Genomic DNA, 17,526 nt, shown 5'->3' on the forward strand with positions numbered 1-17,526 from the left:
GGGGGGGGGGGGGGGGGGGGGGAGTCCTGATTGACCACCATTCAGAGCAAATCATACTGTAGCGTCAATGCATGCTCTATTTCTTTTTGTCTGAAATCCAAGCTCAGATGGGGCAGTTCACAGAGAATGCATTATTACATCCCACTGTTTATGTAAACATGATGTGCTACATTTTTTGGCTGTTGCATTGCGCTCGAGTCTTGCATCTTTTGCAGCATCTTGCCCGACTAAAGCAACTTTTTGTTTGTCAATGTGACAAACTTAAACCAGTTACAAAATCTGCTTAGGGAAATCTTTCGCCCTCACAAGAAATTTCCAATCGCAAGGATTCCTATTGAAATAACTTGATTTCACCTGCGAGAAAATTCGCCTGAACAGTGATAAACTTAAAAAAATAAAATAAAACACAGCTCAAGTTAAATATTTCCATTCCACTGCCCTGCCTCTCACATTTTCAAATGCAAAAATGCGTTGTTGAACTTATTTTAACTTGAGTACTGCATTTTTAGAATGCTGTGTCATGCACTAAAGTCCATCTAGCGCATGTTTACATAAAAAAAATAATGGAAAAATTAATGGCAAAATACAAAAAATTAATTCCGTGTGAATGGCCCCTAAGAAGAATATAACTGCATATAATACCTTATCAAATGCAGATGAAAGAGAAACACTGCAAACTCTAAATAAAAAAAAAAAGCTTGCAGTATTATGGTGTTCATATTAAAGCACATCATACTATGGTTTAAAACATTCCAAAATAGGCAAAAGCACCATTTTAAATCATATATCTCTATTTTATGTTTATTACAAATTTAAAACTGGTTTTATAACATATAAGAAAATGAAATGTAACACTTTTTTTTTTTTAAATGGAGAGAACTTTGGTTCTTCAGTTACAATGAGGAAAACAGATATGAATTGGATAAAGAATTACAGCGCACAGAAAAGAATTAGAATGAAATACACAACTCGAGTACATCACCTTGACCAAGTTCGAAATGGAGAATATCCATTTCTATGGCAACAAACCATCTAACCTTACAAAGTATCTGCAGTTTCCTCTTTTCACTTCCCATTTCAATGAAATGCTTGGTTCACTTCTACTACTTTCTGACCTTCATTTTTTCCCATCGGTGGCCTACACTTTTTCTTTCTAAAGAAAAAAAGCATTATTTAATATAAAAGTGAGTAAACGTTTCCCATACCATCGCTTCTCTTTCAATCTGGCTATTCAGTATTTTACAACTTCCTCTCATCTCTTTCCAATCCCCAATCGTACCTTTTCACCTCTCTTTTCTAGTCCCTCGTGTGTTGGACATAGTCCTCCCTCTCTCCTGCCTGTTCATAGGCAGCGTTGTCGTGTTTCTTCCTGCGGTCCCTAACCCCGCCCCTCTCCAGTCCCGGTGAACCCTGGGAATCGTTGTCTGTATTTCTGTCCTCCTCAACAAACCTTCTCTCATCCTCATCTTTCCCATCAGCATCAGCATCAGCATCACTCAAGTCTGTGTCGGATTCATCAGAATTTTCTTCCTCGAGGTATCGGTAACCTTTAACCTTTGAGGAACAGGATAGTAATGTAAGACATTAGCAATGAGAGTTATATGGAAGTATAATAATACAAATTGAGGATGAGTCAAAATTATTGTCTGTGGTAATCGACAGATTCTGTCAATAAAGTTGTTTTGAACCTGGAAACATTTTTTTTATTTTACAGAATAAATGAATTCTACTTCTAACGCTAACAGAAGGCACTGGAGAGGCTGTTTCTTTTATAAAATCACTTTAAAGCCTCCTGGGACTCACTGCAGTGACACATTAATAGCTGAATTACCTTGTGTCGTGGACGGGGAATCCGCGGCAACCTGAATGGAATTTTCTTCGCCAGGCGACGCTCCATCTGCACGTAGCAGAAACTCGCCACTATGAGAGCTAACAACAGAAGTCCAAGCTTGGCCTTAAAAAGAGACCAGAGACAATGTTCAACATCGATTTTTGTGTTAAAAAAAAAAAAAAGTGAATACATTTCCACATATTTAATAGAATTTCATGAACAAAATCCAGTCACTTCAACAGGAATCTGTGCTGTCGGGAGTTTCGCGCGAGTGTGAAAAAGCCCCCAGTGCAGAATTCGCAATGTTCATGTTAGTCACGCAAATGAAAGCTGCTTGGTTTGAAGTAACTTCTGTGTGAACTGTGCTTCATGCATCAAAAGTTTGCTGAAATATTGCTAATGTGGCTGCACCTTTAGACAGAACTCCACACTACGACTAAACTTACCAACAAAGAGCAACAAAAAGCATTTGACAACAGTTTAATGTGTTTGATTAGATCTCAGTGTTTTCTGTACTCAATAACAATGTGATGTCCAATTCACAAACTAAAAACCCTTATTCATCAGTTTTTTAAACAAGTTAAAGTGCGGTCACATTACCGAAATTTTGTGGACAAAAATAGTCCATTGTCAATTGTCAGTTATAGTGTAGTGATATATAAAAAGCACAACTCACATAGAGGTCAATTTCGAACCAAACAACTGTCTTTTGGCCAATGTCGCAAATTTGCATGACTAACTGAACCCGAAGTGAAATCTGCAGGGGGAAATCGTTCATCCTCATGTGGGTTCCTGGTAAAATGACTAAAAATATTTAAACAGGAATAAATCAGTCAAAAAAGATACACAAAACAGATTCAAAATCGCTTGTTTAAATCATTCATTAATTCAAGTTGTTACTGAGCTCACAACTGACTCCCTTACTAAACTGCTACTTACAGTATATCCAATCTGAAATTAACCGAGGACCCTTACATTGCTGTATTTACTTAATCATTCAAGCGTGACAATGTCTAATTAAAGGTTCATATTCAAAACATAGTTTTGACTATATGATCAATTTATAATAGGACTCTAAAAAATACATTGAAATTTGCTATTAAATATTAATGCTTATGGTTTCTGAGATTTAAAGGGATAGTTCACCCAAAAATGAAAACTACCCCATGATTTATTCATCCTCAAGCCATCCTAAGTGTTTATGACTTTTTCCTACTTTTTATATTTAAAAAAAAATGTCCTGGCTCTTCCAAGCTTTATAATGGCGCTTACACTACGCCTACGTCATCAGCTGGAATGCCACCAAGCTCTCGTGAACACACAGAAAGTTTTAAATATGGATATTATTTTTACACAAATGCACCGATTCACTTCAGAAAGCATTTATTATCCATGTGGAGTACTTTTTATGATGGATTTATGTACTTTATTTTGCTTCAGGCGACATGTTGGAACCATAATTGACATAACTGAACATTTTGTAAATTATAAAGCAAATTATGTTTTGCCTGGTGTTGCTGTTACAGTAAATGCAAAGTATGCAGTGATTGCAGTCAAAACCTACAAAAAATAAAGGTTTTACCCGCATAGGCAGTGCAGACCAAAGATAGACGATGAAGATTGCAATGGCCTGCCACCAGTGGTAGATGGTATAAACAAAGTCTAGTCGCTCCTTGTCTTCATACAGCATCCCAAGAAGAGCTACACACAACAACGTTATGTCATATCATTGATGTTAGTGCAGTCTTGAAATGGGTGTAAGCTTAATGTGGAAATGGCACTTGTACTCACTGCTCAGTCCAGTCTTGTTGAGCGCAGTGCCCAGACCCCAGAGGGCAATGAGCACCAACAGATACGGAAGATAGCTAGGCTCTCGTGGTTGGGGCGACCAGCACATAAGGGCTATAATTAGCACAAAGTGCATGAAGGCGCCCACCAGAAGAATAATCGGCCTGGGCAAGCGCAGCAGCATCAGGGACAGGCCCGAACAGATGGAGGATGACAAACCATACACCATAACTAACAACCACAGCTTCTCCATCCCTACTGCACACACTCCATATGACTGAGAAAGACAGGCATAAAAAAAGAGAAAATCTGTTTAGGTAATGAGTGATTGCATGCTGTTCCTTTAATAGCTTAATTAACCAAAATAGCAGGCAAATTGGTTTACTTGCAGTGTCTTCGTAGGTGCTTAATATTGTAAAACGGCAACCAAAAACTTTTTAGTCTTGTTAAGTTAAAAAATACTCGGTGCTGAAAGCTGACACTGACTTTTGGTATTCAAATTTTACCTGTGTATTTCAGCTACACAGTTTTGTAATTCGTAATTTGTAACACAATTTTTTCTCACCAGTATGATTCCCTGAACGGCGAAGAGCACTTCAAAGCCAGAGTAGATGAAGAACGGACATAGCAGACGGAGACGGTAGTCGCGTAAGTGCTTGAAGGGCAGCTGGAAGATGTTCCCCCAGCCGATGCTGCGGAGGTCAATCTCCTCAGTGGGCCGATATGCAGCTCCACACAACACCAGGAACTATTAGGGAACATTGGCAGCACACTGTTAAAAGGGGTAGTTCACTCCAAAATGAAAATTCTTGTTTAAAGTGCAACATGAAAGGTGAAGTTTGATGAATTACGAGCGGTTCATACCACTCGTGCACTACATGATAAAACATGATAACGCTGTGTGAGGAACAGTCCAAAATATATGTTGCTGGTATCAAACCAGAGCGCAAGATCATTTTTTTTAATGACGTACAACATTATTTATTTAAAACATAATTGACTTTTTATGCAGTATGGGGATTATTAAATATTTCAATAGTCAGCAATTATTGAACACCGAACCTAATTTTCTGTTTTTGGTTTATGTTAGATTTTTATATTAAAACATTATTGTACATATCTACACAAAAAAACTTTAATGCCAACTTGAAAACTTAAAGAGAATGTTTAAAAAAAAAAAAAAGGACATCAAACCTGATGTGATTCAGTTGAACAATGATCAAATTTCGATTTGTTTATCCCATAAATACATGAAAGATGCATTGTATGGACCACTCTATGGTAATTTTATGGTGCTTGTTGTCATTTTGGAGCTTGACAGTCATTAAGTCATTCACTTTCATTCACTTATATGGAAATTAATTTTCAAAAAGAAAAAGACACTCATTATTTTAATGTGTCTTTGTTACCATGTAATTACACAAATATGTACTGAGTAATATCAATTAACAACATGTACATACTATACGAATTGATTTGTAATTATGCATAATTTACTGTTATTTCTATAGTAAATACATGTAATGTGTAACAAGGACACATTAAAAAAGTGCTAACAGAAAGTCTAATGGATTCAGAATAGCACGAGGCTATATAAAAGAATTTTAATTTCTGGGTGAAATATTCCTTTTTAAATTATCACTTGATTTACTAAAAACAAAATAACAATCCTACTTTGGTTCAGTATGAAATATCTATGTGAAAGGACTATCAAGGTCAAATTGCTGTTGACTACAGACTGATATAATCCTATTTTTTAAATTTAAGATGATGTGGAGGATAGAGACGTCATAGTGATGATGATGATGACAGTCTTACGATAAGCATGGCGAGGAAGGCTGCCCCCATGAGCACACTCTCCACCTCGATAAGCAGCAGAGAGCGAGGCAAGCTGAGCAAAACTGTCTTATTTAAATTCTCTATCACCCCTTTCCCGGAGGCTCCTGAGAGAGAGAAGATAAGATGAGACCAGAGAAAAGAATGCATCGTACAAGACTGCAAGACAGTTTTATATTACATTTTAGGTCTGGATGAATACATTTTTTAAAGACTTAAGACTTCAAACTGCTTCTTTCTCTATACAGTGTTTTTCACTACACAATGCAGCAAGTGGGTGACTTTCTATGTTAAGCAGTGCTGCTGGTAATTTGCCTATTTTGCAATTTCAAATACTGGTTTTAAAAAAACTCTTATCGTCATCTCTGCTGAGAGCTAGGAAGAGCCAGACACAGCAGAGCCCTGAAGAGCAGATGTGCTGACGCCCTGGTTTGCAGGAAGTCAGAAGTGTGAAGTTTCTAATTGCCAAATGACTGATTTTTTAAACTGTAAATATTCTTGACACATTTAATTTTATTTCGCAAGCTATCTTCTCATTATTAACACATGAAACTACCATGCCTTCGAGATGATTTTGATCCTATTTTTTAACTATTTTCTTTGGTGTTAAATGGAGTTGATTAAGGGTAAATTTCTTTTCGGTGTAATTAAGTCAATGTAGTAGAAGTAATGGGCATTTCACTTAATTAAATATTTGGACACTACTAAGGCCATACAACATATACATAATATATTCATTTAAATTAATTACAGACAAAAAAAAATAAGCCAAGTAGCATCTAGAAATATATTATTCTAGAGAACTAACTTCACTTTTCTGAGTGAATTTTGCTATCAGTTACTGCATTACTTATGAACATGATTCACTAACATTTGACAACCACAAATGTGACCCTGGAGCACAAAACCAGTCTTAACCCTTTAACTGTCACCCGTCCCCACTGTGGGACGCCTAAATTTACTTCACTATATTACAATTAAATCCTAATCTAATCATGACAAACTATATATCGTATATATCGTTGGAAAGGTCTAAGACTCCTAAATAGATATTTTACCACTGTTTTTTGTTAAAAATTATGTAGGAAAAGTAATAGATTAATTTATGACAAGAGTGCACCTCAAAAATCTACATCGTAACAGGAGTTCTGACCTTTGTCAAAAAAAGTCTTCTTCGTTGCCTTTTCCTCTATCACACTTTAGAAATCATCAGAAATTATATATCAATTGAAAACTTAAAATCTCAAAATTCATCCTTTGAAACCCATTTTAAAATCAGACATTGCATTACCATGAAAATGGTACATCAATATCATGTTACAAAATGTTTTCGTTCATGAATTATACAAATTTGAGTTTGGATCGTGCACTTTCATGTCTATGTTAAAAAATGTGAGTGACAGTATAGGGGTATATTTGTAGCAATAGCCTACAATACATTGTATGGGTCAAAATGATTGATTTTTCTTTTATGCCAAAAATCATTAGGATATTAAGTAAAGATCCTGTTCCATAAAAATATTTTGTACATTTCCTACCATAAATATACCAAAACTTAATTTTTGATTAGTAATATGCATTGCTAAGAACTTCATTTGGACAACTTTAAAGGCGATTTTCTCAGTATTGTGATTTTTTTGTACCCTCAGATTCTAGATTTTCAAATAGTTGTATCTCGGCCAAATATTGTCCTATCCTAACAAACCATACATCAATGGAAAGCTTATTTATTATATATTATTATGTATGAATCTCAATTTCCAAAAATTGACCTTTATAACTGGTTTTGTTGTCCAGGGTCACAAATATGTTTTGTCTTAGTTATGAACCGCACATATAGTGTTTTATAAAACCGAAGAAAAAAAAAAAAAAAAATTAGAAAAAGGTTTTCAAATGCCAAACATTCAAAAGTTTGGGGTCAGTAAATTTTTTTTTCAAAGAAATTATTACATTTATTCCGCAAGGATGCATTAAATTAATTAATTAACTAATTCAAATAAATGCTGTTCTTTTAAACAATCCTGGAAAAAATGGTTTCCATAAAAATAGTAAGCAGCATCAAATCAGCATGTTATAATGATTTCTGAAGGATCATGTGACACTGAAGACTGGAGTAATTACAGATGAAAATTCAGCTTTGCCATCACAGGAATAAACTACACTTTAAAATATATTCAAATAGAAAAACGTACTGTTTTACTGTATTTTGATCAAATAAATGCAGCCTTGGTAAAAACAATGTTTTTTTTGTTTGTTTTTTTACAAAGATCTTACTGACAAACATTTGAATGAATCTCATACTGATATTGCTCTTTTTCTGCCGTTGTGTTACTCATTTTCCTAGCAAGTCTGGTTGGTATTCAAGCAACAGCTGTTGAGGTGTTATATTGTTTTTCCACAGTGTCAGTTTTTGTTTTTATATCCTGTTGCTCCCTTATAAATATGTATACTTATGTATACCTTATGTTTAATGTGGTGGTTTTTATTTTTATAGGTGTTATAACCCACAAAAAGTGAATACCTTTTTAAAAGTCTCTCCAGTGAGCGCAGCAAGCACTTCAGTTTTGAAAGTCTGAAGTACTTCATACTCACAAGTCTTTTTTGACTATTCTTAGTTCTACATTAAGCATCAAGCATCAAGATATGAGAACCAATGCAAATATCATACTGAGCAGCTGCTCGATCTGTGAACGACACGAGCCTTTAAAATGAGAGGATTTTACCACACTGTGTAACTTTGTAGAGAGTGTGTTTGTAATCATTCAGATAGTGATTGAGGAACAGCACCATGGGGAACTCGGCAAACACGAAACTCAGCTGCAGGAGAGAAGAGAGACAGAGTGAACGCTATAAATAGCTGCATATTAATGCACAAACCCACATATGCAGCCGGCATCTGACACATACACACACACAACTATGAATACAATTTAAAGACTTCAGGGGAAACACAACTAATTAAAGGTTAACTATTACTGCAACTTACAGCATTTCACACATTTTAGTGTGAGTGCCTGAAACTGAGCATCTTAACTCACATGGAAAACGATGTAGAAGACGGACTGGAAAATGATGATGTAAGAATGGAAGGCTCCTTTGGGGGGCTTCTTCTGCTCCTGGATATGTTCGTCCTTATAGTTCACATACTCATAATACTGCTGGGCCATTCTGATAACCACACAAAACAAAGAGGTGGGAGTGGGAGTCGAGTTAGTTAACTGTTATTTGTATTTGTCAAGACTGAAAGACTCACTAACTGAGTGTATAACTGCGTAGTGAGCTTGTGTCTGTGCTAAGACAATGTGAGGCGATATAACTGAGAATTGCTAAATGCATAATCTGAAAAATAATAACCAAGTAGGTTTCCATGTCTTCCAACTCACAGTGCTGATTTGTCGAGCCGATGTCGCAATATTTGAAATCATCCATTTACATTTACATTTAGTCATTTAGCAGACGCTTTTATTCAAAGCGACTTACAAATGAGGACAATAAAAGCAGTCAAATCTAACAAAAGAGCAACAATATATAAGTGCAAATGACAAGTCTCGGTTAGCCTAACGCAGTAAGTAGATAGAATAGAAAAAATAGAAAGCTAGTGTTTGTTTTTTTTCATCCCACACTTAGGCTTAGCTATAGTTTCTCCAACAGAACTGGGATCATTTTACATTTACATTTAGTCGTTTAGAAGATGCTTTTATCCAAAGCGACTTACAAATGAGGACAATAGAAGCAATTAAACCAACAAACGGGTAATAATATGTAAATGCTGTGACAAGTCCAGGTTAGTCTAACACCCGTAGCAAGGGTTTTTTAAATAATAAATAAAAAGAAAACAAGTAGATAGAATAGAGAAAGAATAGCAAATGCTAGTGTTAGAAGGTCAGTTTTTTGTATTGAAAATATTACACAGCAAAGGATTGTTTTCATGTTATGGCCAGTAACTGCAAAATATATATTAAAAAATCGCTAATATTGGCCAATAATCAATATAGTACTGATAAATTGTGCATCACAGCTGCATCTTCAGTTTTGCTTTTATTTTGCTATATTATGCTGAATAACTTTGTGGAAAATTGAGAATTAGAATAAAATACGGTAAACTTCCAATAAAATAGCAATATGCTAAAAATGACTGACACACACCATTGTTCAGAAATTCTGTACGTTCTTTAAATGTTTCTGAAAGAAGCCTCTTATTAAAAACACCAAATCTGTGAAATATTACTACAATTTAAAATCACTGGTTTCTATTTTAATATACTTTAAAATGTTATTATTTTCTTGTGATGGAAAACTGAATTGTCAGCAGTCATTACTCCAGTCTTTAAGTGTCACATGATCCTTCAGAAATCATTCTAATATGCGGATTTGGTGAAACATTACTTATTATTAACAATGACAAAAAGGATGTGCTGCTTAATATACATTTTTCAAGATTCTTTGATGAATATAAAGAATAGCATTTATTTATTTTTAGTGCTTTCAAACGATTAATCGCATCCAAAATAAAAAATTTTCTTTACATCATTTATGTGTGTATACTGTGTATATTTATTATTTATATATAAATACAAACACATGCATGTATATATTTAAGAAAAATATGCTATGTTTATATATTAAATATATTTATATATAATATAAAATATAAGAATATAAATGTATATACAGTACATGTAAATATTTTCAAAATATATACTGTATGTTTGTGTATTTATATGTACATAATAAATATACACAGTACACACACATATATTAAGTAAACAAAAACTTTTATTTTGGATGCAATTAATTGCGATTAATCGTTTGAAAGCACTATTTAAAATATAAATCCTTTGTAACATTATAAATGTCTTTACTACTACTTTTGATCAATTTAAAGCATACTTGCTCAATACAAGCATTAATTTCTTCCTCAAACTGACCTCAAACTTTCAAACAATAATGTACATCACTGATCCGTGCACCTTCAGCTTCTCAACACCCTCACCTGGTGATGTAGTTTCCCAGTGACGCCCAAAGAGGAACAATGACAATGCCAATGGCCACAGCTGACGGTACAAGAGTGTAGTATCGCTCCCAGTAATTGGTTGATACAAAGAGAGCATAGATGCCTGATGCCAGGAACATCATCCACTTAGTGCCAAGAAATCTGAGAAAGAAATTGAGAAAAACAATTAAATTGGAAAATAAAGGGTGTGGGATTACTGGACTGTAATTATCACCAGTCATTTTTAGTTTACACCAGGGTTGTGAGAAGACCTTTGGTGCCAAAACTGCTCAAGCATTAAGTGGATGAACAGTAGAAGCGCTGCTAATAACTGTGACGGTGGGTGACAAACATCCAAAGAAACAAACTAAATGATCAAAACGGAAAAACGTAGGTTGCATGAGCATTATGAAACAAAAGAGAAATGCAAGGAAAGACAAAAACTTAACCTAATGAGCACCGGCGTGTAGAGCAGGCCGACAATAGGTGTTACGTTGATGCCCATCAGCATTTTGTTGTCAATATCCTCCAGCCCTAAAGTGCCATACTTGACCTCTCTATACGTCTCATCGTAGTGCAGAATTAACTGCATCTGTAAAAGACCTACAAAGAAACAGCTCGTGATGAAACATGCACAACTCTCCAAAAACCTTCTTTTGTTTTTGTCTTGTGACAAGATGTCCCAGATTTGTCAGCTGTTTCTCGATTTCACAGTCTCAGACCAAATGAGACATCTGTGTGTGTGTGTGTGTGTGTGTGTGTGTGTGCGCGTGCGTGCGTGCCAGACAGTGCATAATGAAATCACACTGATACAACAGTGTGACATAAGTAGAGTCCTACTCAGTGTTGTATTTAGAGTAAGATCTTTTTATAAAGCAGCATGCAGACTTTGAGGAGTATGAGGTCATCGCTGGACTGAATCATGTTATGTGCCTGTGGTGTGTGATGCGCAATGGCTGACCCATGTAAACGCTGTAGATGATCATTCCTCCGCAACTGGCCCCCACCACGTTCTTCACTACACCCAGCCTCTTTCGTCTGTAGTACTTGCGCTCCTCCTCCTCCTCATCGTAGTCAGGATGTGGGCCGAGAAACTCCTCCACCTGTCAGTGGAAGAAAGGTCCAAAAGTCTGAGACCACGTTGAAAATTCGAGATTGTTTTTTTTCTTTTATACATGGGCATAAACAAAGGGTTTTAAAAAATTAAACAAAGAAAAGTTATGAGGTAAAATGGAATATTTGAGATTCTGCAGTTTTTTAGCACATTCATGACATTGACGTGAACCCCAATTTTCTTTTCCTAATCAACTTTTACTCAAGTTTTACAAGTACTTTTAAAAGTCTAGAGTTAATAAAATTTTCCAAAATAATTTTTTTTTGTATGCAGCAAGGACACATTAAATTGATCAAAGTGACATTTGTAATGTTACAAAAATAAATATCAAATAAATGAATTTTCTATTCATCAAAGAATCCTGGGAAAAAAAACGCATCAGTTTCCACAAAAATATTAAGCAGCACAATTGTTTTCAACATTGAGAGTAATAAGAAATATTTCTCGATCAGAATGTCAGCATATTAGACTAATTTCTGAAGTATCATGTGACACTGAAGACTGGAGGAATGGCTGCTGAAAATTCAGCTTTGCCATCACAGGAATAAATTATGTTTTAAAATACATTAAATTAGAAAAAAGTTATTTTAAATTGTAATAATATTTCACAATATTACAGTTTTTAATGTATTTTTCAAATAAATGCAGCCTGAGAGAACATAAAAGACTTTTGAACAGTAATGTAATTTTAAAGAACAAACATTTAGACTTTCAAACTTCATGGTACATCAGTATATTAAATTCACAAATATAAATTCTGAGTATTTAAAGACAAAAATCAGAAGGCTGCAAGAAATAATAATAATTTATTGTTTTTATATTATTAATTTATTTAATTATAAGATGTAAAACATGCAAAATTACATCACATTTTGTAAAATGATATAATATTTAATGTCCCCTAAACAACAGTTTTTATTGAAGAACTAAGTACTGGAATCATAAAATTGTCAGTGGTTAATTATTTATTCTGTAGATTTTTTTTTAGTTAACAAAACGTTTCAAGCTGTTTTGTCGTCAATACAGCAGAAGTATCAGACATACTTCTGATATATCCTAGCTTACATAAAAAAAAGAAAAATCCTAGCCTACAGTACACGCTTTAAGACTACTGATGCTACCTGTCCCTGTATGTTTCCCTCAGGAGCGGGCAGCTGCACTTGATCCTGTTCATCAGCAGGGGGCGCTCCGTTCACCTCCGCCTCGCAGTACACGTTATCCTCAGTGATCACTGCTGCCATCTGCCGGCCGCGCTGCTCTCTCACCACCACAGTAATGCAGGTAGATCACTGCCAAAGGTAAAAACGACAATTTCAAACATAAAACAAAACAAAATAAACAATTTGAGTGACAGCAAGGAAGAGGGAGAAGAATAGAAAACCGTGGCGATTGTGAGCCTATAATGTTTAATTAAATATTAAACCTGCTCCAAACAAGGTTTGTGGGCGGAAGGTCTAATAAAGGTGTACAAAACGACGACACGATAACACAACGGCTTTTTAACGCATTTATAGGTAATGTTGTATATGTAATGAAGCGTGACGATCACGCAGGGCGAAGTAACATTAAGCATTAACTAAGAGCAAATATAACTTACCGAAGTAGAAACGATGAACGTCGCTATAGTGACAAAGGCTGCAAAGTCGTTTAAAATATTAAAACCTAACGTTTAAGGAACTTATATCGAGCATCTAATGAAACTTTCGCCGCATAAAAAGTTGCCTGTAGGTTTTATTAAGAAAACTTTAAAGGAAATGAAAGTTTTCTCCCTAGTTCCCTATTTTCTTAAAGGGATAGTGCCTCGAAATGTAGGCTATTCACACACAAGGCAGTTAGTTGAAAGACGGCCTGTTTGCCTTCTCTTGCTCAATGTTTGTGAAAGGAACATAATGAAGAAAAATAACATTGCCGTCAACACACCGGAGTTACTAGCCACCGTCTTTTACACGTGATTGATTGCAGTCTCAATTTAACATACATTGAGAAAACTTGAAATAAAAGTCTTTGGAAATAGAACAATTACCATTATTAACGGTTTACCCCCAAAATTAAAATTTTGTTAATACTTACCCTCATGTTGTTCCAAAACTGTATGCTGTTGATTCCATGAAGAATCTTCAAGCAGCTGCTTTCCATACAAAAGTCAGTTTATGGTGACCTATAGTGACCAAAACCAAACAGGAAACGTCTCATTGAACACTGAGGATTTGTTACATAAGTGATTCCTTAAAAAGATTAATTTAGTGACTCTTCTCCCTGAAAAGAATTTTTTAGCATACGGACAGTCCATTGGTTGCTGTTAGCATGCTGTCAGCACATTAAAATTGTCTCTGGGAAGCTGACTTTAAATTAATCCTCTTTAAACATAAAATAAATAAATAAAAACTACATTCTCAGCTGTCAGTTAACCATCCTAACACAATTTTATTAAATACAATTTTATATAATAACACATGCTAATTTTTGCTCATTTTAAAGAAAGAGTCAGAAGAGAAACAGAACGGTAAACATTTTAATTCTATTGCGCAATAAAGGTACACTTTGTAAAATGACTCGGAGAATGTCAGAAATTACAATGATCAGTGACAACATAAAAAAAAGTCTCAAACAAGTTCACAAGGACATAATTTCACAATGCTTCACAAATCTCCCTACCCAGACAAACGCTTTATTCCGGTGATGTTAATAATGTTCATGCCAACAAACTATCAATAACTCGTAGGGCAAAATATATCCCACCTCCTTCCAAAAGTCTTGTTCTTTTAGTGGCATGTCTAATAATGGATCAATATTTGTCACAATATTGTTCATATTCATGTTATGTTGTTTATATCCGTAGCCATGCTGCCCGATTTCCCCCTTTAGATGTCCACAGTGCCCAGTTCTCCCATAAACCCCATCCACAGGCCTTCAGGCCCACCCTTAAGAGTCTGTAGGAGGTCTATCCAGTGCCTGCAGCGGCCTTCCTCATCACCTCCTCATCCTGAACAGAGAGCTCAGTGAGTTTCCGACCAAGTCTCTCATGCAAGTCCAAGTATTTGGCGACACAGCGGTCCAGACACACAGCTTCCCCCTTTGAAAGTTCTGCCTCCTTGTAATGAGGTGGAACACATTTCCTGTGACATGCATTGGTCATTCTGCATGAGGAAAAGGCACAGGACAAATGAGATCATACACATTTGGTTATGTAATGTATAATCTAATTGAAACACAGAAATGTTCATCTTCATGAATGATTCAAGTACTATAATCTTTATTAATTCATGCCATTATTTTGTAGAGACTACATTCTAGGTCTGCAACAATTAATCAACAACAACAACTAAAAAAAAAAAAAACCGCCGAGAAAAAAAAAAAAAGGACAATAAATTTGATCGATTAATCGCATTTGCAGGAACATCCAGAAAACATCTTGCTCATCAGAGTCTTGCCATTATACAGTAATGAATAATGCATTTCTATGGACAAAACCCAACTGAAATGGATATAGATTGAGCTGCTATATGTCTGCAGTAATTCTGAATAAAATATATATTTTGATGTTAAATGTGTAATTAAATTGCTACATGTAGCACAAGTAATTGTATTTTTATGAGAGCAGTAACAGTAAAGGGAATATTGTAATGGGGTATAGATATAATTACTATGTTCAGATTCAGACTCTTACCACTTAACATTTAGCCTGTGCTTTTGTTTTTCTTTTATTTTTTATGTTTTCATAGCCTTCAATTTATAAGATGTGATACATACACAAAATATAATCTGGCTTTTCATCTGATTAACTGAGAAATAATTGACAGATTAATCATTATCAGAATAAATATTGCAGTCCTACTACAAACAGCAGGCTACATACCAGGAATGAATGCAATGCATGGAAAATTTTAATTTTCCTAAAAACACAGTTTAGGCTGTGCTGCACACAATACTTGCCATTTAACACAATTTATTAAAAAACAAGGTCACCTGCTATAAAGTGCTTCTGCTAATTGCAAAAACAGTCACTATACAAATCTAAGACGCCTATCTCAAGGGCACAGGCTAACAGTTTGAGAGATTTTTATATACTCAAAATGATTGGTCTGTCTGCTTTGACGGAGGCCAGAAAAGGTGAACATGATTCGAGCTGAACGATTATATACAGGATGCATTTAACTATATTTGCGTGCATACAGCTTGAAGACCATAATATTAATGCAACTTTCCTGATATGACGGATGATACAAAAATAGTTAACATGAACGGAAGAAGACTGTGAACCTGCTTAATAACTGAATGCATTAAACTGACAAGGGTTCTGACAACACAAGTGCGACAGGAGAAGATGCAGTCACGACTAATGTTACTGCATGTCACATAGTATAGCAAAAGGCAGGTTCTGTCGTGTTCTAAATCAGTGGTCGCCAACCCGTCGATCGCGATCGACTGGTAGATCTTTATCACTGTCCCAGTAGATCCCGAAAAATACAGTAAAATAAGTACAAAAATTCATTACATTTATGGGGTTATATTAATGTATCACTGAAGGGTACTGTCTTGAGAAAAGTTTCGATGGCAATGGCATTTTCTTCTCCGTATAAAGCGCAGCTCTGCTTTGTTTACAGCGGTAACCAAGGAAACGCTATAGTGCGGTCGGTTCATAAGCAGTGTTGCCAAGTCCACGGTTTTCCCGCGGAATTGGGCTACTTTAACACTGTTGCCGCGGGTTGTTGTTTAATGTCCGCGGGTTGAAGCGACGAAGTCAGGGATCTTGGGCCTAAGAAGGTTGGTGACCACTGTTCTAAATAATCGAATGTGATACTGAGCAAAGCCTGGTGTCTAAATAAGATACAATAATAACATTACAAAACGTGTAGCCTGCCGATAGTCACTGATTGTAGTAATGTTACCACGCCGCATCTACAATATACTATTCAATAGCGTAACCCACTACACAAGTCCATAGATTTCGTATGTCAGATGACGAGGACGTAAGTAATCTGTCAGAAAGCATGCTGTTACACATTTACAGACCACCGTAGGCTTCATACCGGTTATACATGTCAGCCATCATTTCAACCTCCAGCTCCGCGGCGAGCTGCTGCGCTTTCATGGGGTCCATCTCTGCAAATGACCTTTCGGTTTACCCTCGCTAAAAACCCACCGGACAACGCGTGGGTCCCGTTCAACAAAGAGCTCTGACAGCTTGCTTTAACCTTCAGTGAGCGCGCTTGACCGGAAGAAGTACCCACGTGGATCCTATCCAGCCAGCAAATTGGTACTTCCGCTGACAATAAAGTTTTCTATTCAAAACCGCCGCTGTTTGCTTCGCTGCGTCTTCATTTCTAAACGAAGTTATGCTTTGATTAAAGTATTCGGTGTAATGACAATATCCCTTTTATTACATTTATAGTTTTTTTACATTTCTTAATTTAACTATTATTTTATCTCGCTGTTATCATGATTCTCGCATCTGTTTACTAATTCCTATGACTTCCAGTTACTGGATAAAGATTTTTTCAAATTTCATAGAAACCACGTTCTCAATTTCTAACTGATAGAATCTTTTATAACTATGCCAATAGAATAATACCACATTCTTTCAAATTTCCTAATATTTCGAGGGAATTTAATATTTTCACATTGGGAAAGCCATTTTATGCTATACTTTGTGTTATACTCTGCACTTGCACAATTATTGAATTTGTTTAAGAATAAAGATACACACAAAGTCAGATTAAAATAATTACACAAAATAGGTATCGTGATATATTTTAAATAAAGCACACATACAAAAGTGTAATGTGAACTTATATAAATTTAATTTACATAATTTTAATATGTAACTTTATACGTGTATGAGACGATCCAAAATAAATTGAAAGAATTTATAGGCTAATTCACATAAGTAATGTCAAATTGACAAAAAAAAAAAAGAGAATTCTTCTCACCATTTGATATATTAAACCTTGGGTTAAGAACTTG

General features: G+C 35.3%; 2 protein-coding genes across 6 annotated transcripts in view; both read right to left on the reverse strand.

The window, feature by feature from the left end:
• Positions 1–11: 11 nt before the first annotated feature.
• Positions 12–17,526, reverse strand: part of LOC107664560 (protein unc-93 homolog B1-like) — a 29,839-nt gene continuing 12,324 nt past the window's right edge. Inside the window, exons 1-14 of one of the 5 annotated variants that reach the window (XM_016455163.1) lie at positions 13,160–13,241; positions 12,684–12,851; positions 11,410–11,551; positions 10,898–11,051; positions 10,449–10,610; positions 8,494–8,623; positions 8,179–8,272; positions 5,438–5,562; positions 4,185–4,367; positions 3,623–3,896; positions 3,414–3,532; positions 1,832–1,954; positions 1,280–1,554; positions 12–1,153 (exon numbers count right to left, since the gene is read on the reverse strand). In XM_016455163.1, the coding sequence (XP_016310649.1) occupies positions 1,297–1,554; positions 1,832–1,954; positions 3,414–3,532; positions 3,623–3,896; positions 4,185–4,367; positions 5,438–5,562; positions 8,179–8,272; positions 8,494–8,623; positions 10,449–10,610; positions 10,898–11,051; positions 11,410–11,551; positions 12,684–12,803 (1,884 nt within the window). In that variant the 5' untranslated portion in view covers positions 12,804–12,851; positions 13,160–13,241 and the 3' untranslated portion in view covers positions 12–1,153; positions 1,280–1,296. Of the gene's footprint in view, positions 1,555–1,831; positions 1,955–3,413; positions 3,533–3,622; positions 3,897–4,184; positions 4,368–5,437; positions 5,563–8,178; positions 8,273–8,493; positions 8,624–10,448; positions 10,611–10,897; positions 11,052–11,409; positions 11,552–12,683; positions 12,852–13,159; positions 13,242–13,482; positions 13,502–13,632; positions 13,720–17,526 lie in introns of those variants that run through there. The other 4 variants (XM_016455162.1, XM_016455161.1, XM_016455159.1 and 1 more) reach the window with 4 other exon arrangements.
• LOC107664563 (mitochondrial import inner membrane translocase subunit Tim10) lies at positions 14,060–16,852 on the reverse strand. The gene is made up of 2 exons (XM_016455166.1): positions 16,593–16,852; positions 14,060–14,699 (listed from the first exon to the last, which is right to left on the reverse strand). Exons 1-2 carry the CDS (start codon positions 16,661–16,663, stop codon positions 14,504–14,506), a joined length of 267 nt encoding a protein of 88 aa, XP_016310652.1. The 5' UTR covers positions 16,664–16,852; the 3' UTR covers positions 14,060–14,503.

Source organism: Sinocyclocheilus anshuiensis, unplaced genomic scaffold (assembly GCF_001515605.1).
Source record: "Sinocyclocheilus anshuiensis isolate Anshui unplaced genomic scaffold, SAMN03320099.WGS_v1.1 scaffold331, whole genome shotgun sequence".
NCBI lineage: Eukaryota > Metazoa > Chordata > Actinopteri > Cypriniformes > Cyprinidae > Sinocyclocheilus > Sinocyclocheilus anshuiensis.